At 43.4% G+C, this 27330-nt stretch overlaps 1 protein-coding gene and 1 pseudogene across 1 annotated transcript in view; one reads left to right on the plus strand and one right to left on the minus strand.

The window, feature by feature from the left end:
- LOC126354789 (protein scarlet-like) overlaps nucleotides 1-27330 on the minus strand; it is a 344992-nt gene that overhangs the window by 91811 nt on the left and 225851 nt on the right. The window contains exon 6 of the mRNA XM_050004699.1: nucleotides 3270-3511. Within this exon, the coding sequence (XP_049860656.1) occupies nucleotides 3270-3511 (242 nt within the window). The remainder of the gene's footprint in view (nucleotides 1-3269; nucleotides 3512-27330) is intronic.
- On the plus strand, nucleotides 4163-4280 carry LOC126356666 (5S ribosomal RNA; annotated as a pseudogene).

The following is a 27330-nucleotide window of genomic DNA, read 5'->3' on the forward strand; positions in this document are numbered from 1 at the left end:
GGAATAATTAATAATACAGTTATTGCCTTTTCGCATAACAAGAGTAGTGGTACTTGGTAGTGTTACAAAACATTCCACTTCTTTGGATATCAAATACTGACATGGCACCTATTGTCGTCCAATGAATGAATCCAAATTTTGCTGTGGTGAAAACTATAAAGTGCAGCCGACACCTACAGTTCCTGAAATAACTGTCAGATCTGAGAGGAATGTTTCCAGAATGAGGAATGTGTTCAGACCTCCCGGCCCACACCACGGCTTAAAATGTCGCCAACGGAGCGTCGTGATCATATAATGCAGTATTATTAGTAGGGTAATCATATGCTGAACGGCAGTTCTCTTGATCACTGAAATTATACACAGTATTTACGACCGCAATAAGACTCCCGTGAAGAACTTTGCGTGATATATTTGTTGCGAGTTGGAAATACCTGTTGCGCGTTTAACAGAGTGCTAGGCCACAAACAAATGTTACGACACTTGTTAGGAACCGGAAAGCAGCCACAAATTAATAATTCCAGGATGCAGATTCACATGCCGGTACCCTTTGCTATCCAGATCTCAATACCTAGCGTGAAGCTGCAATTAGTCTTCGAAATGAAGCGCCTTCAAATATTAAAACAAGCTGGTCACCAGCAGTAGAAACTAGAATTACGTTTTGGTTTATGTATTTCCTTAATTTCTTAATGGATGCAATTAGTTTCATATCTTTTTATAATCATCGATTCTTTATTAGGAATTTATTACTGTCATACTAGAGGCATAGCCGTATTAGTGAGCACATGAATTGTGTGTTTCAGGAGATGTACGGGTTTTAAAGCGCTAATCGAAGTGGGAGGAAAAATGTAAGCTATCAGATCCGTCCTAATATGAAAGACAAAAACAAGTAAATCTTGGTTCTTTACTTGATGTGATTACGGTCTGTTACATGAAATACGATTTGGTCGTACACTCCCACTTCATTAACTAAGTAAATGTTAGGCGAAAAAAGGGATCTTCTACTTTTTTAAAAATCTGCGCAGTACTCATAAAACTGTATCTGTTAATGTCATCGCTCTTTGTTTGGATCCTCACTTTACGTTGTGGAGCTACACTTGCTTCTCTTATTCAAGCCCTTTTATCTCAGGGGAAGAAGGAAAGTACTACATGTATTTTAACGTCAGATGAAAGAGGAAATGATGTGTCCTTAACACCCTTAAAACTGTTTACTGCTGCAGATTTCATACCTAATCAAATGAATCTTACTCGATGCTGTTGCCACTATATTGAGCTGTCCTTGTACGCCTCAGAATCGGGGACAAAGCTTCAATTGGCCAGTACCTCTTTTCCTTGTTTTCAAACTTTACAGTGAGTTTCGTGTTTATATCGCTTGACCAGTACCTTTTGAGAGAAAGGATGTGATGGACGGAGTCTTATGGCTAGTTTCAGAGTTGTTTCCACAACTCAGCGTTTACTCTGAAGTGTTAGGGGTCATACTATAAAACTGTTTGAAAGTTGCAAAGGGAAGAGTCCATATTCATTTTACAGAAGATTTGTGTAAGCTGTCTTATGCGTGTCTGTGATGGAAATGAGAAAACCAGTTGTCACCTGAACTCGCATGGGAAACCAACACAATCCACAACTCTGAACGTAGACACTGCAAACTGAAATGAAGTCATGATTGTTACGTATTTTATGACATCACATGGATTTAGTAATAAGAACCACATTTCAGTCGATGTGTTTTGAATGAAACAATTGTTTGTTTTTGGACTACGCTTACGAGAACTTTCATATAACTAGAACTGCTTGAAATGTTAATTAAATATCGAAGTAACAGGCCTAATAGTCTCTGTCTTATTTTACAGCAAATCTTGTGCCGATGTCAGATCCACACATTTGTTTTACTCAGTTATCCAGCAAACATACACTCACTTCGGCAGGTGTACCGGATCAACGTGCGTTAATTTTGACTGCGTAGAGGATCCAGTTCTTTCTTCTGTGTACCAGGCTTACGCCCGAAACCAGTTACGATCGCGAGAATATACTACAGTACTGACACGTCGCGGTTGTAAGATACTACAGACAGTGGTCTCTAGATCGCAGAGTTATCGTAAGCTCGATCAAAGCCAGAAATTTTGATCCAGTTCTTTCTTCTGTGTACGGCATGAAATGCAGTAGCCTCCAGTCTTGCTGAAGTACACCTCTGGCGGAAGTGGAATACGTACTCGCACTCGCGGAAAACGTTATCCTGATTCTGTACTCCTTCCGCATGAGCGTCTTTTCGGTGGTGTTTTCGGCGCTGACATCGGTTTATAGGTGTCAATGCAAGACCGCATCGATTCGCGCACGGGGACGAGGTCTAGAAACATGAGGATATTTGGCGAATGGGCTACCCTGTAAGTTCGCCCTATTTAAATCCTATCGAGCACGTGTTAAATGCAGTTGTCACCTGCACCGGATGAGGAGGAATGGAACGCCCTACCACAAGAACCCCTTACCAACACTGTGGCCAGCGTGAGAGCACGTTCAGAGTTTGGATTTCTATCCATGGTGATCATACGATTAAGAAGCATGTCGTGGCTTTTGTAATGTGCAGTATCATCGTGAAGTACGGTCACTGCAGTGTAATAATTGTCTGTGAATAAAGTGTTATTGCTGTACGTCTCATTGCGTATTTTGTGCAGTACGATAGTGTAGCGGTTCGTTCTATGATGGTCCAACTGTCATCGAGCCAGTATTTGAACCTGGGTCCCCTGGTCACTAGGCAGATGCACTAACCACTATGCCACCCTAGCACAGCGGCTTTGAACAACTGTAAGGTCTACCCTAACACACCTCCCTCCTCAATCAAAATTCCCATTTACTTACGTGTCTTATTATCTATGTAGTTTTAGAGTAATGGTTTACATAGATTTAACTGTTGACCTGCATCAACAAATTGTTTAAAACTTTAATTTTGAACGTGGTGCTATAACTGTAATTAAATGTACTTTGTCGCTGTTATCATTTTGGGGCGAAACCTCCGTGGGGTTAGTGAGTGTAACTCATTGTAAACCAAATTAAAGTTGTAGTATTATCAATAAACGAATATTGTTGTTCTGTTGACACAATCAGTCGACTCCACCCTTACATTTCTCCTACAGGCCTACCTGCTTTCCACACGTAGGTGAATGATAGTGACGACGTCACGTTCTTTTAAATCCAACTGAATACCTACTGACAAGTGATGGGGGTGTCATGTCTGCTGAACGAGACTGTTTCCTAGATACGACGGAATATCCAGATACCTGCCAAAGAATTCCAAGCCAGCGGCAACGGTCCCCATAAATGCGATGCGGCCACCGTCGGCCAGAAGGATGATGTTGTCGAACATCTCGAAGATCTCTGAGGAGGGCTGATGGATGGAGCAGAGGATGGTCTTGCCGTGGGCCGCCATATCGCGCATCACCTCCACCAGCGTGTGCGCAGACACCGCGTCGAGACCGGTTGTCGGCTCGTCGCAGAACAGCATCTCCGGGTCTGTCAGCAGCTGGAGAAAAGAAAGTGATGTCAAGTCGTGAAACCCGTAGATGGCTTTGGTGGTAATGTGAAAGAATGTAAGAATAGCATAGGAACTCTTGCAACAACACCAAGAATTTTTCACCGGAGTCAGGAGCAATCAGTTAATGCTGGAATTTCACATGATCCCTCCTCGTACTAACAAGACCTTTTTTTTAAAAAAAAAAAGTTTTCAGATATAATGCGGAACGATGCACGAGCAATTCGAACAGTAGTGTCCATGTTAGCTCCGCCATTAGCATCAGTGGCGCTAAAAATAACAGAGGACACTCGTGACGCTTTAGTAACTTTACAGTATGTTGGTTGGTTGGTTTATTTGAGGCGAGGATACCAAACAGCGAGGTCATTGCCTCATAGGTGTAGGGAAGGATGGGGAAGAAAGTCGTACGTGCGTTCTCAAAGCAACTATCTAGGCATTTGCCTGAAGCGATTTAGAGAAATCATGGAAAACGTAAATCAGTAGGGCCGGACGTGGGTTTGAGCCGTCGTCCTTCCGAATGTGAGTCAATGTGCTAACCACTGCGCCACCTCAATCGGTTTCAGGTTATGTCCTTTGACTCTCGCCGGAGGTGTGTTCCTCCACACCTTGGATGTAATGCTATTATGCTATCGTGAATTCCTAGGCAACTACCTTGCCGCAGTGGATACACCGGTTCCCGTCAGATCACTGAAGTTAAGCATTGTTGGGCGTGGCCGGCACTTGGATGGGTGACCATCCGAGCCGCCATGTGCTGTTGCCGTTTTTCGGGGTGCACTCAGCCTCGTGTTGCCAATTGAGGAGCTACTTGACCGAATAGTAGCGGCTCCGGTCAAAGAAAACCATCATCGGTGTGCTGACCACATGCCCTCCTATCCGCATCCTCACTGAGGATGACACGGCGGTCGGATGTTCCCGGTGGGCCACTTTTGGCCTGTAGACGGAGTGCATATCGTAAGTTCCTACACTAAAGAAAATTAAATGATGTTGTCTTTTGATTGTTCTTCAATCGAAATTTATGTTTTCGTTTAACTCAAAATAACGGCATATTTTTAAAAATTTTGAAGAATAACACATATGTTACATGTTAAAAAGCTTAAAGAAGAATATAAGCAGTGTGGCATGAAAATTAATTTTCGAAAGACTGGATGTGTAGGAAGGGATCTTGTTATGGATAACGGATCTATAGCAAAATGTAGTCCAGGCTCATCCAAGAATTGCGCCCGGCAGGCGCGCCCGCGGGACGCGGGCGCAGTGTGATGTAGTTCAGCGCCTCGTCCGCGACCGTGTGTCGCTAGTGTCGCCATAGGAGCGAGAGAGAGAGAGAGAGAGAGAGAGAGAGAGTGCTGCGGAGCGAGTGAGACCGCACACCACTCCTCTGCGCTGTACTCTCCCGCAACAAAATAACAGAAGAATTGAACCTCTGTAAAAGAGGCCAAGCAAACCATTTACCGTTTAAGTAACAACTGGTGTTCGTGTGGCAGAACTGCTACGCAAAGCTACAGAAAAGAATATCCAAAACAAGAATCGAAGACCATCCTAGTTGTTTTCTGACCCACCGGTTAATTCTATTAGTGCTGCACACGCACGCTCGTCGTATGTGCAATAGGCGTCTTCTGAAAATTATATCAGTTTCTTAAATGAACTAGAGTCATAAACATTCTATTTTAGAAATAACTTTATGTAAGGGATATAGCGTCTCATTCTTACTGTTGGCAGTTACAAGTAAATATTTTTTGTTATACTTCGGGCTACATCTCTTTGTATCCCTTTTCAGAGTTTAGAAATCTGATCCTTAGTTTGCTGTTTTGTACGTAATAATTTTAACCGACCAAGTTTTAAAACTTATTAAAAAAGAGAATTAAGGTTATAAAGCTCTTTAATTTATGCAGTCAACGTTGTTAAAGAAGACAATTAACATTTTACACTTTTTTTCTTTTTCGAGGAAGCGGTTTTGTCTATGTTTGGTACAATATTCCCGGAGACTGATAACCTCAAAGAATTAATCAAATTTTTATTGCCAAGTAATAAACGCTTCTTAGTTTTAGCAAGCATTAAAATAGAGAAAGAGCGCTCACAGATATACGTGGAACCAAACATTAAGAGAACTTAGGCAGCGTGCTTGTGCGAAACAGGATATTTCTCTCGTGGAAGACAGCTGTAAAGTCATCCAGAGTTTTACACATAAGAAAGCGGTCCTTCAGGCGGATATCGCACTGCAGGTCAGTCAGCTCTAGTTGAAGGACTTGTCAGACGTCCTATGCCGAAGGGAAAACGGGAGAACCGAGACATCTAAGGCCGATTTAAGCTCTCTTATCTCCAAAAATCTGTTTTCAAACCGTTCTTGTAATTCGCAAATGACTGCAACATAATCTGAAAACTCCACATCTTCTTTAACGCTGTCTAGTGCAGGAAAGTGTCCACAATTCTCCTCGCGTAATCGTTTTTCCCACAAATAAGGTTTTCTTTTTTTTGTTTTTGTTTTTGTTTAGTGCTTGAATCGTCCGCACTAAATCAACGACATAGTGATTTTCGCGTTGGAGTGAAATGTTCAAAGTATTTAAATGACCAGTTAGGTCACTCAAAAAAAGCCAAATTCGCCTCCCGCTTAGGATCACAAAGTAATTCTTCTGGACGCCCTTTCATTTCCGAAAAGGTATTTATTCCGCCCCTCAAGGAGAAAAACCGATGAAGCACCTTTCCTCTGCTCAGCCATCTTACTTCGGTGTGGTAGGGGTGTGCGGGTATTCCTCTTCGATCTCAGCAACAAATTTTTTTAATTGACGATGTGTGAGTCCATGCGAGCGAAGATAATTAACCGTTCGAAGAACGGTGTCTATAACATTTTTTTTATTTTGACAATCTTCGCACAAAGTGGCTCCTGGTGTATCAGACAATGGACAGCCAACTTCAGCCATTTTTGACCTCACGTAACTCAGAAATCCAGTGCGTAGCCGTCATAGCGCAGGACTCCGTCCCTTGTTATACTGGTCAGGCGTTCTCATTTTAAATCCAATGACTCTAACACGTTTTCCAGGGCTAGAAAAGTATCCAAACTCGTGGTTGTGTCTTTTAATGGTATAAGATCGAGAAATTCGTCGGTGACACCTCGAGTGAATATGACGAGCTGAGATTGTCGGCAAGAGCGATAGAAAGTGAAATGAAGTTTTCGCTCTCTCCATTAATTGCTGGTCCATATCTGAGACTACGTCTTCGACTCTGTGAGCAACAGTTTCAGGCGAAAGAGCTATTTTTTCAAATTTTTGCGTGAGGTCTGGTGGACAAATACAAGCCGCCGAGTCGACCAGGCAATCGTTGATGAGATTCCCAGCACCAAAGGGTTTCCCTGCTTTCCCAATTCACAGCGATCATTTATAACTTGCGCACAAACTTTGCCCACCTGTTTCCTGCTCGTACCACACCAAAAAAAAAAAAAAAACAAAAAAAAAAAAAAAACTTACAATTAATTTTGTACAATCCTGTTTTTAAAACACTTTTATCACTTTAACAATTAATTGTTTCATTCATTGAAACTCGAATAAAAAACTAACAAAAAGATTGTTTTAGATACGTTTTCCCCCAGTTCCTCTGAAAAGGACAGCGATGTGTGGTCGCAAAATAAATTTTTATCTATTGCAACATTTGTGTACAGCGGCATGGCGAGGCTCGGAGGGCGGTCTGCGCGGCCAGCTAAACGACACGGCTCGGGCACTGCGACAACACACGAATTCGCCCAGGGCACTGGCCGCGGGCGATCGCGGGCGATCGCGGGCGCTAGCGCCCTAGGGGCACTGTTTGGACGAGCCTGGTGTAGTCGATTATACAAATATTTAAGGACGGTCATTTCGTATAAAGGTAGAAGCAGTGAAGAAGTAAAGAACGGAATAGGAAAGGGAATAAACCCGCCTCAAAAAATTTACAAAGGAGGATATAGGAAACTATAGCTGAGAATATTGCTCTGTATTTTATTTTATTTTTTTATTTTTTTTCCCTGGAGCCATCTGAAATACCCAATGCGTTCCAGTAAAAATAAACTGCAGATCGAAACTTGTGTCCGCAACCGCCATCCCTCAAAACAACAGAGCATCGCATTCATGAGAGAGAATGCCAGACTACGCAGCAGCGAGCTCCGTCTTCTCCACTGGCGATCGTGGCAATCAGTAGGGTTCACGGAATAACAACCAGTATTGCGAGACGTTCCTCCTATGGTCTATCAGCGTGCAAGTCACGTTTGCTGCAGAACGTATGGCATATTGGCAGTTGCTGGCGCCTATAATATTGACGCTATGCAACGTCGTTGGATGACGTTTCTGGACACAGTTTACTATACTCGATTAATTCTTCCAAATACCCTCTACAGCCTCTCGATTTTTGCCACATTTCTGGGATACCCTGTATAGTAGTGTAGATTTTATATCTACCGGTTGACTTTTGGTTTTTAAGATGAAAGTGCGGCTCTTTACAATAGTAATCTAATGAGGTGTAATTTTATTTTATTGAGGAGCTTGTCAAATGTTGACCTTCGATCCGAGTGAGTTTTGTTTTAAGGCGTATTCTTCTGCATATAATAATTATTTCACTGATTGTAGTTTTTGGACTGGTTAATGTATTCTGTAGAGTTAGTTTCGAGTTGGGACTGGGTTGTAGCTAGTATCCATATGTGGTCGGGTCTGGAAGGAAGTTAGTACTTACAGGTCAAAGTTACTTCGATACGACAAGAATTGTAGCCTTCTGTCTTGGACAGTGCTAATGTGGTGTGATCACATTACCAAGCAAGTAGGTAAGATGTTTCCTCAGTAATGCATGCCAGTGACGCTCATCCCAGAAGTATGCAACTCGAGTCACAGCGATGTAGACATATTTGTCACTGAAATTTGTCCAAGTGAGAGAGGGTAGATGGAACTGTGCAGCTTGTGATCACAAAACTGCTATCTCATGTATCAGATTCCAATCATCGTCCGAATGTCTCAAGAAAGGAACTAATGTGACTCTGTTGTGTTGATCTGCCCGTCACCCAGCAGCGATGTAATCGGTGACACATTTGGTATTACTCGATAGGAGAAAGCTTTGTGTCAGCACGAGTTTTCTATTTAGAACTGCTCATGTAAACAACGCGGCAATCATGGATCCGCAAAACCTGGTTAGCTTCTTATGAGACAGCGATAACCAGTTTCGCCGAAAGTGGAGGCCAGTTTGACCTACATGACAAATAACATGAATTTCAGAAATATCACCCATGCGAAACTCAAATCGTGCTTTTATTACATCGCGAAAGCCTTTAATTAAAAAGCAATCACGTGTATTCAGTATTTTATGATGTAGTTCCTATTAATGAAAGTATGGTCTTAAGGGATATGGACAGAAATTTGTGACTGGACTGAGAAATTTTTTGCAGCTATCATTCAGTAGGTTACATTAGATAATCAGTCATCTGCAAACGTGCCAAGTAATTTCAGGCGTAAACAAGAAAAGTGTATAGGGACACTTTCTGTTCATGTTCTACGTTAACGTCCTAGTGGATATTATTAATAGTACTCTCGGACTCTGTAGACGCCAGAGTTGTCTATAATTAAGTACTCTCTAAGAAAATCTGGACAAATATTCGGCCAAATCATAGTAAGATTGACGAAACGTAGAGAAAGTACCTAATGACTACAGTTTTAATGAGTCACGACTGTAATCAGTCAGCTTATAGAGTTACCTGCTTCTAATAGTTTGTGGGAATATGAATCAGGATGTTCACATACGCTCTTTCTTGGGTAAAATTGGTGGCAGACTTCGCTTCATTTATAGAATATTGGCAAAATGTAGTCTGTGTACAAAGGAGACTAGCCGGCCTGTGTGACCCTGCGGTTCTAGGCGCTTCAGTCTGGAACCGCGTGGCCACTACGGTCGTAGTTTCGAATCCTGCCTCGGGCAAGGATCTGTGTGATGTTTAGCTTAATTAGGTTTAAGTAGATCTAAGTTCAGATGTTAAGCCCCATAGTGCTCAGAGCCCTTTGAACCATTTGAATTTGAACAAAGGGGCCGATAACGAACCGCTTTTGGGTTGTCTCATAGAAAACTGATGAAGCGTGTGGGACCCAGTCCAATTAGAGCTAACAGGTATATTGGAAATAAAACATGGCAACACGGATGGTCACCTATTTGTGTGACTCAGAGGAGAGTGTCTCGGAAAAGTTGAAAACTTCTAACTGGTAGGTCCCAGAAGATAGGCGTGCTCCACACCGACATACTCAACTTACAAAGTTTCAGGAATCAGTATGAGGAAAATATTCTAGAAAAATGCTTCAACATCCCTAACTCATTTATCAGGTAGATACGGTGGAAACAATATTAATCTGATTGCAGTGAATACGAGTGTCATTAAGGAGTAGAAATCCTAACACCTGATACAATGCGAACCTTCCTCTGTCACACAAATCGCAATGTTTTGTAGTGTATGGATGTACACGGTCCAGTCAAATTAGTCAAAGTAATGTTTCCATCGCTCATGTTGGAGGTCAACATGGAATAACCACTCAACAGACGGCAGGTGGCAGCACTGGAAATGGAGGGAATATAGAAAGCGTGTAGGGGAACGTGGAAAACACTGTAGTCCGTGTCGTAATGCGAAAACGGTGCGATTTATCTGACTTCCAAAGGTGGATGATGGTTAGCTTTCTACCCAGTTTTGGAACCATTTCCAAGTTTGTAAATCGTTAGCGTGGTATCGTGGTTAAAGTGTAACTTGCATGTGATAATAGTGGTATCTAAATCCGTCGCCGAGAAAACTGTGATGCACCACAGGCTGTAGACGAGAGGGGCAAACGAAGGCTCATTAAATGTGTGCCCGCAAATAGATATGCAACTGATGGGCAACTGGCAGCCCAGATAAACCAAGAGGCTACCAAAAGTGTCTCCACAATGACCGTTCAGGATCTGGGAGTTCACAACCGGCGCCTGGAGCCACGATGACTGCTTTTCATCGGCAACGAAGCTAGTATCGTTAACTAGATGTCTCTGAGTGGTGACAGGTGACCTTTTGAGATAAATCACGCTTTGTGATCCATCGGACAGATGGCCGTAGGGTTCTACTGCGCGAAACGTCTCAAATGAAAGGGGATCCTGCCCGTGGGAGCGAGCGTTTTTCTGTGGGAATGTTTCCTTGTCATTCCCTGGGTTATCTCGGCATTCTGGAAGGGACAGTTGATCAAACAAGTATGTGTGTATCCTTGGGGACCACGTCCACCCCTTCAATCATTCTTTTCCGGTAATGTGGTATTTACCAGCAGAACAATGCGACATCTCAGACAGGGGGCAGAGTATGTGCATGGTTCCAAGAGTACCACGCTGAATTCGCTGTGCTCCCACGGCCACCAGACTCCTCACAGTTAAACCCAACTGAGATTGTGGGACCACCTCGATCACGCTGCTCACGTCATGGATTTTCAACCGAAAAATTCAGTGCAGATGGCCACAGCGCTAAAGTCACTGACTCCATTCCCGCAACGTCTCGCAGCAGTCAGCACTGAAAAAGGTATTTATTCAGTCTGATCTCCACTTTTTTAATAGATGGTTACGTTAATGGGACTGGAAATTCTAAAAAGCTAGATGTAGGCCATTGGAAAAGATGAAACTATTTCCAGTTATGCGTGGGACGATTCCTCGGTGACCCCCAAACATCAGCATAAAAATGGTTCAAATGACTCTGAACACTATGGGACTTAACATGTGACGTCATCAGCCCCTATAACTTAGAACTCCTTAAACCTAACTAACATAAGGACATCACACGCATCCATGCCCGGGGCAGGATTCGAAACTGCAGCCGTAGCAGTCGCGCGGTTCCAGACTGAAGCTCCTAGAACCGCTCGGCCCCGCGGCTGACAAACATCAGCATAATTCGACAGTTTTTATAATGATGTGGTGCAAACTATGGATTTACAGTTTTCGGTGGTTGATGATAGCGTCGTAAACGCCAATGGTTATCTATGAGATTGTTAGCAACATCACTTAGCAAGCCAGGCTCGAGGAATTGCGTTTTCCTGAGCGCAGGGAAGTCGTAAATATTACTGGTGCTGAGAACGTAACACGGCACACAACGTGTGTTTTTATGACGTTGTCTGGAAGGCTCTAATTGGGAGACGCCGCCGGCTGCGGTCGGAGTGAGCGTTAAGCCCACCGCAGCTGGCCGAACGACAAGTCACCCAGGCGGCTGATGGCTGCACCGACGTCATTCGGGACCAATTTACTTCTTTTCGTTCCTGATTAACGTCTTCTAGGCGAGGTGTAGCATGTTGCCGACGCTAATGCGTGGCACCTGCATCAGCAGCTTCTTTGTCCGTAAATGACATATTAAAGAAGGAAATACAACTAGGAGGACAGACTCACCAGCGTCTCTCTAACGGCAAGCAAAGTAGTATCACAATTGCAACACCGTGACAGCGGCATGCAACAAACCTCAAAGGTCACGAACATGAAAAGGAGCTCGTAGCTCTTAACGTATAGCTAGCATCTCGTGCTCGTGAGGTAGCGTTCTCGCTTCCCGCGCCCGGGTTGCCGGGTTCGATTCCCGGCGGGGTCAGGGATTTTCTCTGCCTCGTGATGGCTGGGTGTTGTGTGTTGTCCTTAGATTAGTTAGGTTTAAGTAGTTCTAAGTTCTAGGGGACTGGTGACCGTAGATGTTAAGTCCCATAGTGCTCAGAGCCATTTCATTTCTTAACGTATACTTTTTAGAATACATGTTTACGGTACTTTTTGCTTAGAATGATCGTTCCTGTCATATCCTTCCAGAATATTGACCCTTCCTTCTAGGACACCCTGTGTAAGGAGAGACTACGCTGTGCATTCGTCATTCAGAAATCACATCTGAATGTTAGTTGTGTGACGGAAGGTCGTGCTTTACCTCCAGTAATAAGGCCGGTATTACACTATCAAACTTCTTTGTCAAATATCTTTATGCAATATCTTTGTCAAAGATATTTGATGGTGCAGTAGGGAACTTTGTCAAATGTCGTCCAATATTTGGTCAAATCTAGGGCCTCACTGTAGATTTGATCAAAGAAGTCGCTTGTCTTCTGTTCACTGCAATATGACATGTTGCCACACGGAGCACTAGCATCGCTGCTGCATTCTGTCGTCAGTAGTGTTTTTATAAACATTGCCGGTAAATACAATTGGTGTGTGCCGACAACCACAACATTAATAGAGATTTATGAAGCTGATGAGGCGCTTTACAACGTGAGACACGCTGAATACAAAAATACCTGACATAACCTAACGTAACCTAACCCTCTCCTGTAGCAAGGAATCGGAGTGTTACAGTGATCCTGTCTTCTGCACACGTAACAATTCTTAAGTGAATATTGTGCTTTGTGATATGTGGGTACACTTCATTGAGCACATACAGAAATGTATGCTTATCCATTCTTAAGTAATTAATGAACGACTTAACGTCCTCCACTGTAAGCACACGTAACAAGTTTTGTTAAATGCTTTTATCGTGTCGTCGTAAAACCAACGGCCTCACCCAGATATGTTTCCGCGCCCCCCCCCCCCCCCCCGCTTCTCTTCCGCATGTGCACACAGTGCAAATGTGGTACATGCAACTGCTGCGGTTAATAAGCACTTGATGTTGTCAGCCATCTTGAACTTTGACGAAAAATATGATAACAGTGCAATACCCCTTCTAGCGCTACGTCAAAGACCTTTGTCAAATGTATTTGACGGAATATTTGATCACATCTTTGATCAAATCTTTGACAAAGAAATTTGATAGTGTAATACCGGCCTAAGGGGAACTATGACCAGCATTGCGATTTACTTTTTCGTAGAGTTCCTGATCCCTTTGTTCACCAACACACGACTGTCACGGAAATCTAGAACTGATGGTTTCAAGTGTTAGTGCCATGCAGGATATCAAAGAACCGATGCACAGTGGGCCAACTCGCATCAAAATTTGGGCATAACAGACAAATTTACATAAAATACCTGTTGACTAGGCACCTGTGGTCTAGGGGTAGCGTTTTTGATTCCTAATCGAAACGTCTTCGGTCCCGTTTTCGATCCCCGCCACTGCCTAAATTTTGATAAATAATGAGCACTGGCTGCCGAAGACTTCCGGCATAAGAAGTCAGCCTCATACTGCCAACGGCCTTGTCAAAGAGGGCAGAGGAGCGGATAGAGGTTCAGGGCACTCTCTTGTCCTAGGGGTGGGAAATTGCCCCTAAAGGCGGAAGAATCAGCAATGATCAACGACATGAGGATGCAGAAGGCAATGGAAACCACTGCATTAAAGACACGTAACGTGTATCCACAGGACATGTGGCCTGTAGTTGAAGAAGTGTCATGATGATCTCTCAATTGGCAAAAGATTCCGGAGGGGACTGCCAAGGGGGAGGTTACCATGAGAAAAAGATTGAATAATCAACGAAAGGATAATGTTCTACGAGTCGGGGCGTGCAATGTCAGAAGCTTGAACATGGTAGGGAAACTAGAAAATCTGAAAAGGGAAATGCAAAGGCTCAATCTAGATACAGTAGGGGTCAGTGAAGTGAAGCGGAAGGAAGACAAGGATTTCTGGTCAGATGAGTATCGGGTAATATCAACAGCAGCAGAAAATGGTATAACAGGTGTAGGATTCGTTATAATAGGAAGGTAGGGCAGAGGGTGTGTTACTGTGAACAGTTCAGTGACCGGGTTGTTCTAATCAGAATCTACAGCCGACCAACACCGACAACGATAGTTCAGGTATACATGCCGACGTCGCAAGCTGAAGATGAACAGATAGAGAAAGTGTATGATGATATTGAAAGGGTAATGCAGTATGTATAGGGGGACGAAAATCTAATAGTTATGGGCGACTGGAATGCAGTTGTAGGGGAAGGAGTAGAAGAAAAGGTTACAGGAGAATATGGGCTTGGGACAAGGAATGAAAGAGGAGAAGACTAATTGAGTTCTCTAACAAGTTCAAGAATCACAAGAGGAGTAGGTATACTTGGAAAAGGTCGGGAGATACGGGAAGCTTTCAATTACATTACATCATGGTGAGACAGAGATTCCGAAATCAGATACTGGATTGTAAGGCGTACCCAGGAGCAGACAGAGACTCAGATCACAATATAGTAGTGATGAAGAGTAGGCTGAAGTTCAAGACATTAGTCAGGAAGAATCAATACGCTAAGAAGAGGGATACGGAACTTCTAAGGAATGACGAGATACCTTTGAAGTTCTCTAACGCTATAGATACAGCAAGAAGGAATAGCGCAGAAGGCAACGCAGTTGAAGAGGAATGGACGTCTCTAAAAATATAAAATGGTGCAAGCTGTTCAAGATTCTGAAAAAAGTAGGGGTAAGCTATAGGGAGAGGCGGGTCATATACAATATGTACAACAACCAAGAGGGAATAATAAGAGTGGACGATCAAGAACGAAGTGCTCGTATTAAGAAGGGAGTAAGACAAGGCTGTAGCCTTTCGCCCCTACTCTTCAATCTGTACATCGAGGAAGCAATGATGGAAATAAAAGAAAGGTTCAGGAGTGGAATTAAAATGCAAGGTGAAAGGATATCAATGATATGATTCGCTGATGACATTGCTATCCTGAGTGAAAGTGAAGAAGAATTAAATGATCTGCTGAATGGAATGAACAGTCTAATGAGTACACAGTATGGTTTAAGAATTAATCGGAGACAGACGAAGGTAATGAGAAGTAGTAGAAATGAGAACAGCGAGTAACTTAACATCAGAATTGATTGTCACGAAGTCAGTGAAGTTAAGGAATTCTGCTACCTAGGCAGTAAAATAACCAATGACGGACGGAGCAAGGAGGACATCAAAAGCAGACTCGCTATGGCAAAAAAGGCATTTCTGGCGAAGAGAAGTCTACTAATATCAAATACCGGCCTTAATTTGGGGAAGAAATTTCTGTGGATGTACGTCTGGAGTACAGCATTGTATGGTAGTGAAACATGTACTGTGGGAAAACCGGAACAGAAGAGAATCGAAGCATTTGAGATGTGGTGCTATAGACGAATGTTGAAAATTATTTGGACTGATAAGGTAAGGAAGGAGGAGGTTCTACGCAGAATCGGAGAGGAAAGGAATATGTGGAAAACACTGATAAGGAGAAGGGACAGGATGATAGGACATCTGCTAAGACATGAGGGAATGACTTCCATGGTACTAGAGGGAGCTGTAGAGGGCAAAAACTGTAGAGGAAGACAGAGATTGGAATAAGTCAAGCAAATAATTGAGGACGTAGGTTGCAAGTGCTACTCTGAGATGAAGAGGTTAGCACAGGAAAGGAATTCGTGGCGGGCCGCATCAAACCAGTCAGTAGACTGATGACCAAAAGAAAAAAAAAACTAGGTCGCTGATTAGAAGTTTCATGTCGGAATTACAAAATCCAAAATGGCAAATCCAATTTGGCTGACCAATAATTTAGAATACAAAATATCCTTAGGTCGCTGACAACAAACTGAAGTCGAAATGGTCGTTTTGAAATGTTTTGTTTGATATTTTACATTTTTCCGACGAAATCGTAGCCATGTTCGTCGCTTTCGTCATTCTTTCTTTCACAAGGTTCCCTGTCGGGTTGTCCACTGGGAGATGAGTGGAAAAACAGAGCCGCACGGAGTGGCCACGCAGTTTGAGGCGCCATGGACGGATTCCGCGGTCCCTCCCGTCGGAGGTTCGAGTCCTCCATCGGGCATCGGTGTGTGTGTGTTGTTCTCAGCATAAGTTAGTTTAAGTCCGCTTAACTATTGTGTAAGACTAGGGACCTATAACTACAGCAGTCTGGTCCCTTAGGAATTCACACACATTTTAAGATAAACAGATCTTGCCTCTCAGGTGGCATCTATTTACTTTCTTCAACTGATTGTTCCTACAATCCCGGTATGAGTGACTCCGAAGAAGACGGAAAGGAATGGAATACGTCATGCATCGTTTGCTCATGATAATATTTTCATGTAAGATCTTCTTGGTAACACGGGATCTCGTTACTCACAGCTTCCTACGCATTTTCAGATAGCCGACCAACCTGCAACAGAGCAGCTTCGATTGTGAAATATGCGTGCATCAAAACTATGTGATGTCAGATTTTTGCATTATTGCAGAATATTATGAGACCGGTGAAGGTGGCACCCTACATTCGAGATACATGTATTTTATCGGAGTTCTTGCAAGATATGCTTTAATTCCACAAATCTGCATACAGTAATTGAATGACACTTGGCAAAAACATAGACTTGTAAACGAAAGTTCGGTAATTTTCGGGAAAAGGGTATGATCACAATTCTGAATAGTTCCTCAAGAATTCTACAGTAAACATTGTTGAAATTTTTTGTCGCAGATAATAATTTACGACTGTCCACTAAAAACGCCCAAATATGAACACGCAAACACATTAGAGCACTTTCACCACAGTATTAAGATAGCAGGAGAGCTATTTACAAAAGCGAAACCACGATGAGGATATTTTGTACCAAAGTATCTCTGAGAGTATCGGCAGTAGTTTTATTTGAAGGAGATATATCTCATACACCAATTAAGAAAGTCATAAATATACCTCTGGAATGCTACAAAATGGCTCTATGTGACTTAACTTCAGAGGTCATCAGTCCCCTAGAACTTAGAACTACTTAAAACTAACCTAAGGACATCACACACATCCATGCCCGAGGCAGGATTCGAACCTGCGACCGCAGCGGTTGCGCGGTTCCAGACTGTAGTGCCTAGAACCGGTTGTCCACCCCGGCCGGCTATACCAGCATTGTTTGATCTATAGTGTCGCACACAGAAAATTGATACTCATGCCTCTGTGTCAAAAAAACAGAGTTCGCTTCCATTACACGATATCTAAAAGCGATAAATTGCAGGGTATTCCTAAATATGAAAGAGAGCAAACATTATACGAATGACTCGTGTCACAGTAGTCTAGGCTGTTACAGTGTAATCCGCAATGGGCACTGGATCAGAGGACGGGTTGCGTGATATTGTGGGAGCATAGAAGATGTCACAGCTGTCTCCGTCATTTTTCATTTTTTCTTTCTTTTGTGCGGTCCGTGTACATTTGTATAATACGTACTCTAATTTGACTCATCGCGTTTCATTTCATTCACCTTCAGATGTACCATACAATGCTGGCCATTAAAATATTGTATCACCAGGAAGTACAGAAAGTAAAGGAAATTTTTGATTTATTATTTCCTTCTCCTTCTTTTTCCTACCTCTCCTCTCTTCGGTGTTTACGTTTCACCTTCATTTTACTTTCTTTTTCCTATTTTCCTTTCTTTCCCGTTTCTAAGTCACTGCTGCAAGCACTTGCTGTAAATATGGCGGCGGAGCCCTTCTTTAGGGTGCTACTTTCCTTTTCCCCTACACAAAGCAGTCAGAAGCTACTACCGAGATGGCCACTTTACCCCCATTAATGACTTTACCCTCGAACAGTATGCCGCACCTTCAATAAATAAAGTAGGATAATGGAGTCAAGATGTGATACTTTCAACGCAGTTTCGTTAAAAAGACGTGACGCTTCCCTTAGACAATTAATACGTAAGCTGGCTAGTTAAATCAGGATATCTAAAATCGACAAAAATTCTTATACTCCTACAAGCGGCACTGCAGACAGGTTAGACTTCGTGGGTTGACTAGGCCCCCCCAGGCAGAGTAAGTTAAAGCATTTAGCGGGCAGTACTAGTACCTTATAGCCCAGGAACCAAAAAGCTACTTTGCGTGCCATGCTATTTTCCTCCTCTCTCTCCTACTCTAGGTTACGACAGCACGGCCAACATGTGGTTTTGCTTTATCTTATTGAAAATTAACATCAGCGAGAGCTCGAAGGTAGAACACCGCCAACGGTTTTAACAAGTTATAAACGTAATAAGTTTGACGGGAACTGCTATGCGAACTAGGTGTGATCGTCTTGGCAATAGCACCCCACACCATGACCCGCGAAGATGACTAATGCGATGTGACAATGTCCGATCTCATCGGTCTTTCAGCATTCGGATACGTAAATTGTGATGCTGCACTAAGAACGAGGTGCTGAAGTGTCTGTACACTGCTGCACGGCAGAGTATTCAACGTCTGCCCTCTGTCCGCCCGGGCGTCCAACGTGTTTCGTTGTTAGCTACAGCATGGTGTTGAGAATGACCCGCCTCATCTCATCGATTCCGTGTTTACAGGACAGTCACGGGACCTTGACCGATGGGAGTAGTGATATAGTGAAAGCTGCAGTGTCGATGGCTCACGATCCACATGATCTCAAATAACAACATATACACTCCTGGAATTTGAAATAAGAACACCGTGAATTCATTGTCCCAGGAAGGGGAAACTTTATTGACACATTCCTGGGGTCAGATACATCACATGATCACACTGATAGAACCACAGGCACATAGACACAGGCAACAGAGCATGCACAATGTCGGCAATAGTACAGTGTATATCCACCTTTCGCAGCAATGCACGCTGCTATTCTCCCATGGAGACGATCGTAGAGATGCTGGATGTAGTCCTGTGGAACGGCTTGCCATGCCATTTCCACCTGGTGCCTCAGTTGGACCAGCGTTCGTGCTGGACGTGCAGACCGCGTGAGACGACGCTTCATCCAGTCCCAAAGATGCTCAATGGGGGACAGATGCGGAGATCTTGCTGGCCAGGGTAGTTGACTTACACCTTCTAGACCACGTTGGGTGGCACGGGATACATGCGGACGTGCAATGTCCTGTTGGAACAGCAAGTTCCCTTGCCGGTCTAGGAATGGTAGAACGATGGGTTCGATGACGGTTTGGATGTACCGTGCACTATTCAGTGTCCCCTCGACGATCACCAGAGGTGTACGGCCAGTGTAGGAGATCGCTCCCCACACCATGATGCCGGCTGTTGGCCCTGTGTGCCTCGGTCGTATGCAGTCCTGATTGTGGCGATCACCTGCACGGCGCTAAACACGCATACGACCATCATTGGCACCAAGGCAGAAGCGACTCTCATCGCTGAAGACGACACGTCTCCATTCGTCCATCCATTTACGCCTGTCGCGACACCACTGGAGGCGGGCTGCACGATGTTGGGGCGTGAGCGGAAGACGGCGTAACGGTGTGCGGGACCGTAGCCCAGCTTCATGGAGACGGTTGCGAATGGTCCTCGCCCGCCGATACCCCAGGAGCAACAGTGTCCCTAATTTGCTGGGAAGTGGCGGTGCGGTCCCCTACGGCACTGCGTAGGATCCTACGGTCTTGGCGTGCATCCGTGCGTCGCTGCGGTCCGGTCCCAGGTCGATGGGCACGTGCACCTTCCGCCGACCACTGGCGACAACATCGATGTACTGTGGAGACCTCACGCCCCACGTGTTGAGCAATTCGGCGGTACGTCCACCCGGCCTCCCGCATGCCCACTATACGCCCTCGCTCAAAGTCCGTCAACTGCACATACGGTTCACGTCCACGCTGTCGCGGCATTCTACCAGTGTTAAAGACTGCGATGGAGCTTCGTATGCCACGGCAAACTGGCTGACACTGACGGCGGCGGTGCACAAATGCTGCGCAGCTAGCGCCATTCGACGGCCAACACCGCGGTTCCTGGTGTGTCCGCTGTGCCGTGCGTGTGATCATTGCTTGTACAGCCCTCTCGCAGTGTCGGAGCAAGTATGGTGGGTCTGACACACCGGTGTCAATGTGTTCTTTTTTCCATTTCCAGGAGTGTATTTGTAGACTTTTCTCCTTCTTACACGGGGCATGAAACGATAACGATCTTTTCAGTACTATACAATATACAAGTACATAGGCAAATTATGACTAAAACACCCGCTCCATCATAGCTCCCGATTTGTTGAATATAGATGGGTTACTCCTACCACGTGCAATTGCTCTGGAATGGTTAACATACGCGTGTCAAAGTATGTAGTACATGTGATGTCAATGTGACGTTTTTTCTTTCCACTTCATTTCATCACCAACAATATATTAATTTGCCCTAAAATCGAGTCAGACAGCTCATCATGTGTAAATGTCATCTACTGCGTCATGTGACCTCTAGTGTCACTTGATGTTGCGTATTTATTATACCGATGTATTTGGTGTTTCTGTGATTGTGTGATGTGAACGAGATCGAAGGCTTTCACCCATGACATAAAAACTTTACCGTGAATTTACATGTGAACTTTCTAGTGTTTAATCTGTACTGATGTAGCAAGCATTCATGAGTTAACAAACGGTCTTAAATTTCTGTGGTTCGGTGATTTGTAGAAGCTAGATTATTTTATGTTTAATATTATTAATAGCAGATACGGTGTTATAAATTAAAAAAAAAACTTCTATTTCCATATTTCGACCCTGCTTTAATTGCACCCGAATATTCGATAAAATGACAGAGGAGGTAGTGGACTGGCAGAAAATGTGACTGGTATAAAGAGAAGTCAGGCTGCCATTAACAACCCGCATATAATGTGAAAATGCATTGATGAGTGTTGAAGTGGATGGATAGACAGAAGACTGTTTGAAGCAAACTGGAACTGGTATTGCTATAAGTTGTGGATACTTAATCGTTATCATATTCTAGCATTTGGAGCAGATCGTTCCAAAATCATACTCACTAAAAAGAGATGGGTTTAGAAACGTAGTTATGGAGCGGCGAACAGAAACTTCGGTCTGTTGAGATCGAATTAAGACTTGCCGTCCCATCTATAACGAACCCATTACACACAGAGGAAAAGCTTGGAATGATCAAGGATGGGGAAGAAGAAATAGTTGTATCTGTCTGAAAGCGGCTGTCCAGGAGTTTCTCTTAATGATTTAGTGACACAGTGAAGAACTTAAATCTCATGAGTCGACCAGGGCTTTGAAACTTGTTACGCCCGAATGTGAGTCCAGTGACTCAAAAAATGAGTCTCCTAGGTCTATTATTTCTTACATGCATTAACATTGAAAAACTATTATTCAACATGGAGATGATTCCTTGTCTAATTATCGGATGAAAAGCCCTGAACATTAATTTCATTTCAAGAAATGTATTATATCTGGTGCTAATGACATTTAGTGTGTTTAATTAATAATAATAATATTAAAATAATAATAATAATAATATTTTGTTACATTAGTGTTATTTAAAGTAATTAGTACCAGAAGAAGGTAATATGAATATTTCAGTATTTCTGAAAATCTTTTAATAGCAGCTGGATTTGAGATATAATGACAGACAAGATCTTTTGTTTTTCCTGTCGTATCTTGATAGGCTCAGCATGTTATCTGAATTTGGCAGCACTAATGATAGAGGGCGCTGGGTGCCCTGCCTGTCGCCACCCCTTCTCCCCGAACGCAATTTGTATATCCCATCTACGCACTTCTATTATCATCCCATATAATTGTGAGAACGTTTTTCGAAACGTTTTCGAATCCTGAATCTGTGGCTTTCATGGGTACGAGCAAAATATTCACCCTGTCAGAAGTGGGAAACCGCCTAAAAACCACATACAGGCCGATGAGTCTCACAGTCCTCGTCGTTAATCAGCTGGGCTTTACTGATCTGCTGCATCCATCCTCTCCCACCGTGTCCATGAGCACCTTACTCCCCCTTACCCAATGTGGCTTCCGACCTTCCTTCTCCACTGAGGACCACCTCCATAACCTTGTTCACCTTCTGCCTCTCCAGCTCAACTCCCGTCGCTCCGCCATTTTTGTTTCCCTTGACTTCCAAAATGCCTATGGCCATGTAGGGCATCCCGGTCTCCTCTTTAAACTCAAAATCTACGCCCTGCATATCAATTCTGTCCGTCCTGTCGCTTACTTTCTCTCGCACTGTCCATCCTATGTCACCCTCCACAACACCAACTCCTGTATCTTTTATCCCACTGCTGGTGTCTCCCAGGGCTCTGTCCTCTCCCCTCTCATTTGTCTTGTATACGGCTGATATGCCCAAGCCACCCTCACCAGTCCACCTTCTCTAGTATGCTGATGACAGCGCCTTCCTGGCTCTCTAGCCTACTCTTCAATGGTCCCAACGTACCCTCCAAACACACCATAACCAGTTCACCACTTGGTGTAACCAGTGGTTCCTCCGTCTCAACTCCTCCAAAACCCAGGCAATCATCATAGGCCGCACCACTCTCTCCTTTCGTCTCCATGATTTCTACCTCACCCTTTATGGTCGTCCCATCCAGCTCACCCCACCCTGAGATAGCTTCGCCTCACCCTCGACTGACACCTCACCTGCACCCCTCATCTCCAAATCATCCAGCAGAAAGCCCATTCCCATCTCCGTCTTCTGAAACTCCTGTCTAACCGGACATGGGGATTGCATCTTTCTACCATCCTCCACATCTACAAATCCCTCATCTGTCCTATCCTCTGTTATGATAGTGTTGCCTGGATCTCTGCACCCACCCACTTTTACAAGGCCCTCCAAATCATTGAATGCCATGCGCTCCGCCTTGGCTTCCGTATCCGCCTTCCTTCCCCCACACGGCTCCTGTATGAAGTGATCCCTTCCCCCACCTCCTCCTTTTCCACCAACATATAAGCATCCTTTACATTGTCTGCAGGCTTTATCCCCCCCACCCGCTGGTTTCCTCCACCCCCCCACCTGTTGCCGCACCTCTATCGCTGTATCCCTCCCTCTCTCCACCTCCACACCCTCCATCTCTTTCATCAGGGCAATTTCCAGTGCCTCCCCCACCCAGATGATGAACTTCGACGTGATATCTACCCTTCCTTCCAAATATAACCTGGCCTTGTCCCCCCCCCCCCCCCCCCGAGACCCGGCACCCCATACTTTCCTCTTTCCTTCCCACATTCCTCCTTACCTGGCAATCTTCAGCACATCCCTCGCCCATCTCCTGTGCGTCAAGAGGTGTGATTTTAATTGTGTACTGCCTTGAGGTTCGCTGTCAGTGTTTGTTATGTGCTACGCCATCCGTCGATACGTTTTATGCTCCAGTCTTACTGTGCGTTGTGTTCTATTACTTGTCGCAGTGTGTGGCTTTTTGTGTGCGCTATTTTTTTCATTTTTTTATCTCCATTTTATAGTCGCCCCTTTTTAGTCTATTGTCTTCCATGATGTTCCCTTTTTTTATATCTATGTTCACCATATTCTCTCCTTTGTATATTTTTCACTGTCTTCTATTGTTTGTTCTATGTCTTTCGACTGAAGAGCAGCGCATATGCTGCTGCTAGCCCACCCCGATGGGGAATTGAAATACAATAAAGAAAAAAAAAAGATCTGGGGCACCTCCCTGAATCCTGGGAGTAGCATGCTAACGATTCCTGTTACCTGGGTGGGTACTGGTGATAGAAGCTATGAGACCCAAAATTTAAATTGAAGAGTTCGACAGGGATTTGATTGCCAGTCATCTCTGATTTGACTCGGCAGACAATGCGAAACCTCACTCGGTTATTAGTTAAATTTTTGATATGCACCCACACTAATGAATCCTTGATCTGTCGGCACATGGGACGAGACAGCTAACGTTGATGAGCACAGATACGGCTTCTCCAACGTCACGAGACAGAGCACCATCGGCAGAAGAAACGACCTGGTTGACGTGATTTTGCGCTCTCAGCGCTCTCCGACGGCATTTGACAGCTTTATTTGGCTCGCAAACAATACAGTTTGTTTACGGAAATCGACGTGCATAAAATTCCTGAAGCTATTATAACATACATTTTCTCTCTTGCCCATATGCCCATATGCTAGCTATGTCGTTCTGTCTCCGATATATATATATATATATATATATATATATATATATATATATATATATATATATATATATATATATATATATATATATAAACTTCAGTCTCCATGAACTCGCAATAAGTCGAAAAGGAAAAATAAATGTCCGGTCAGTAAGAATACCAACAAATAAAAGTTCATCAAATCGAGCACATCCACTCCTGACAGAAAACGCACTAACATTTACATAATATTAAGTATACAGAAATTATTTTTGTTAAATTCGTTAGGAAGTGCCACAGCCTTTTAGTAAACGTAAAGTTGAGAAGAAAAAAAATAGGTACAACTCCTACCGACGTAATCTCTGTTCCATAAGTTGGTGCATCCACACACCACACCACACTGTAGTTAAGTGGGTTACGACTTTTACTTAATGCTATACTGTTCTATAGGCTTGAACTGTCGAAATGCTGTTAATTTACATTTAATTATAACAAATCCTAAAGATAACGACAGATTTTTCATGAATATTCGCTGTTATGTTGCCTTAAAATGACTTACTGTCACAACAAACAGATCACAACACGACAATAACTAAATACGAAAATTATTCAACCAGTAATATGACGTTTCCCGTCGTTTTATTGCAACAAGACATACTAGCAACGGTCCGTTCTCGCTACATTCATTGTGCCGGTGCTTAGAAACAGTACATATTAATGGGGTGTAAGACACACCATACCACAACGAATAAGGGCTTGTACTGAATACAAGTGTAATATGGCGTCTTGCTTGCTGTGGGCCACAAGCGTTCTCCTTCTGACGTAGGGAACGCTTTTGCTTCCTACTGGTCCTGATGGAATGACTCCTCAACGTGAAACAGCGGGAAGTGATGTCACAAAACTCGTAGAGTGTCACGTTAACGTTAGCTATCTTGTGCCGTTTGCCTATGGCTTTAGGCAACGCGATAATTTTACTGTCAGATTGCCCGATGACAAATGTAAACGGAGACTTTACGATGACTCTTCAGCATTCGTTTCATTTCAGGTAATTTACAGGAGATGCTGCCTATGCATTTACAGATTTAATTTAAAGTTGATGTCTAGGAATGTAGATGTCAGATAACCTTAGACGAACTGTTACCGGAAGACGTCTCTAGAGTGGAATTCAGATTTTAAAGCACATTCAAGTTCCCTGTTTCAAAGTACAGCTGACATTTGTGATGGAAATAAAAGAGATAAATACAGTGGTAAAACAACGTCGCTTCTCATACGTAGTAAAGTCGCTACTAAAAGACAAATGTTCAGCGGGATATAGCTCTCTCAGAGCTTCTCGTTTCACCGCACGTTGCTAATGAGCAGCTAAAACCAGATGAAACAATTCTCCAGTAAACGAGGTACACGTGTTACTACTGCCGGCATGTTTCTTGTACACGTATTTCCTACAGTTTATGCTGTAAGAAAGCAGAGTGTTTCTTTACCAACAGCCTGACACTTGGAATGTGCTTATTACTTTCAAATGAGAACAACAGCATACTCACTCAAGTTTTTCTACATACTACTTGGTACACGCGAGAACCCATATTTAGAAAGACACGAATAATTTATATTCAACCTACTTTCCATTAAATATTCATTTCCGTACGCGCAGTGGTTGAACTCACTTGGACATTTTCGCTTTTTTTCCTTAAGATAGAGATGAGGTAATATCTGTGAACCAGGTCGTAGGTTAATAGCTTACGTGAATATTCGCTATACGAAGGCAATTTGTGAAACGTTCTTACGAGACGAGGTGGCGCCGTGATTAGCGCCCTGGTCTCTCATTTGGGAGGACGACTGTTCAAATCCGAAATCGAACATCCGAATTCATATTTTCCTTGATTTTCCTAAATCACTCCAGGAAAATGCACCCGATTTCCTTGCCCACTCATGAAGCACTCCGAGTTTGTGCTCCATCTGTAATGACCTTTAAGTCGACGGGACGTTAACGCCTCATCTTCCTTCCTTCCATCCATGAAACGTTTTCGGACTCTCATAACAATGAAATTTTATTTACATTATGTTGTTACATGTTCTGCAAAGGCACGTGTGAACTTGATCAACGGAATAGTTTTATTTATGACGTTTCTTAAAGTAGTCCTCACGTGTTTGTTTCATTTAAATGGATGAACTGCCACAATACCTTCATAAGTGTTTCAGTAAAGAACTATCAAAGTAAGAAGAAGTGGAGGGATGCTACAGAAACCAGTATAGCCTACGGAAACGGAAATCCGCTAAGGGTTCCATCATTCAAGCATTGATTATTGTAAAAGGCACACCAGAAGCTTATGGTACTGGAAATAATGGTGAAAATTGTAGAAGCGTTCGATAATTTCTGGTGACCTACCTTGTTCTACAATTGTATGACTTGAGGTTAACTACTGATTTGTGCAAACATTTAAGTGACTATTGTAGAAATCTGCAGGTCTGTCGTATACGCCGAGATAAAGTCATGTGGAAAGGAAAAAGAATGCTATGATGTCTACTGGGCTCTGTTTTGTGTCCAATCGTTTGGGAATTAGGCATAGATTCACTGCTATATAAATGAATGCCGCAGTAGATGTTGCAGTCTTTGTAGCTTATGCAGACAATGTGCTTCTAAACGTGAATGGATGACCTAGAAAACAGATAGAAGGGAGAAGATTATAAACCAAATACTATAAAATGTTATTTAATCCATTTTGGATATTGTAAAATCCGCGGTCGTTAACGATAGTTGGTGAACGATGCAACCAGCTACAGATATATTTTAAATGTTTCACTTTAGTGCCATAACCGGTTTTGGGCTACCATTCCCATCATCATGTGGCTAATATTTTTCGTTACACAGCCGTTTTGATCAAAAGCATGTCGTCTGCTCCACAATGCACAAGAATATTTAGTTATTTAGTACCTTTTTATTAGTTGTTTCAGTAATAAAAATACGTTTAAGTGCTGGCGCATTTTTATACACTCCTGGAAATGGAAAAAAGAACACATTGACACCGGTGTGTCAGAGCCACCATACTTGCTCCGGACACTGCGAGAGGGCTGTACAAGCAATGATCACACGCACGGCACAGCGGACACACCAGGAACCGCGGTGTTGGCCGTCGAATGGCGCTAGCTGCGCAGCATTT

Source organism: Schistocerca gregaria, chromosome 3, assembly GCF_023897955.1.
Source record: "Schistocerca gregaria isolate iqSchGreg1 chromosome 3, iqSchGreg1.2, whole genome shotgun sequence".
Classification (NCBI taxonomy): domain Eukaryota; kingdom Metazoa; phylum Arthropoda; class Insecta; order Orthoptera; family Acrididae; genus Schistocerca; species Schistocerca gregaria.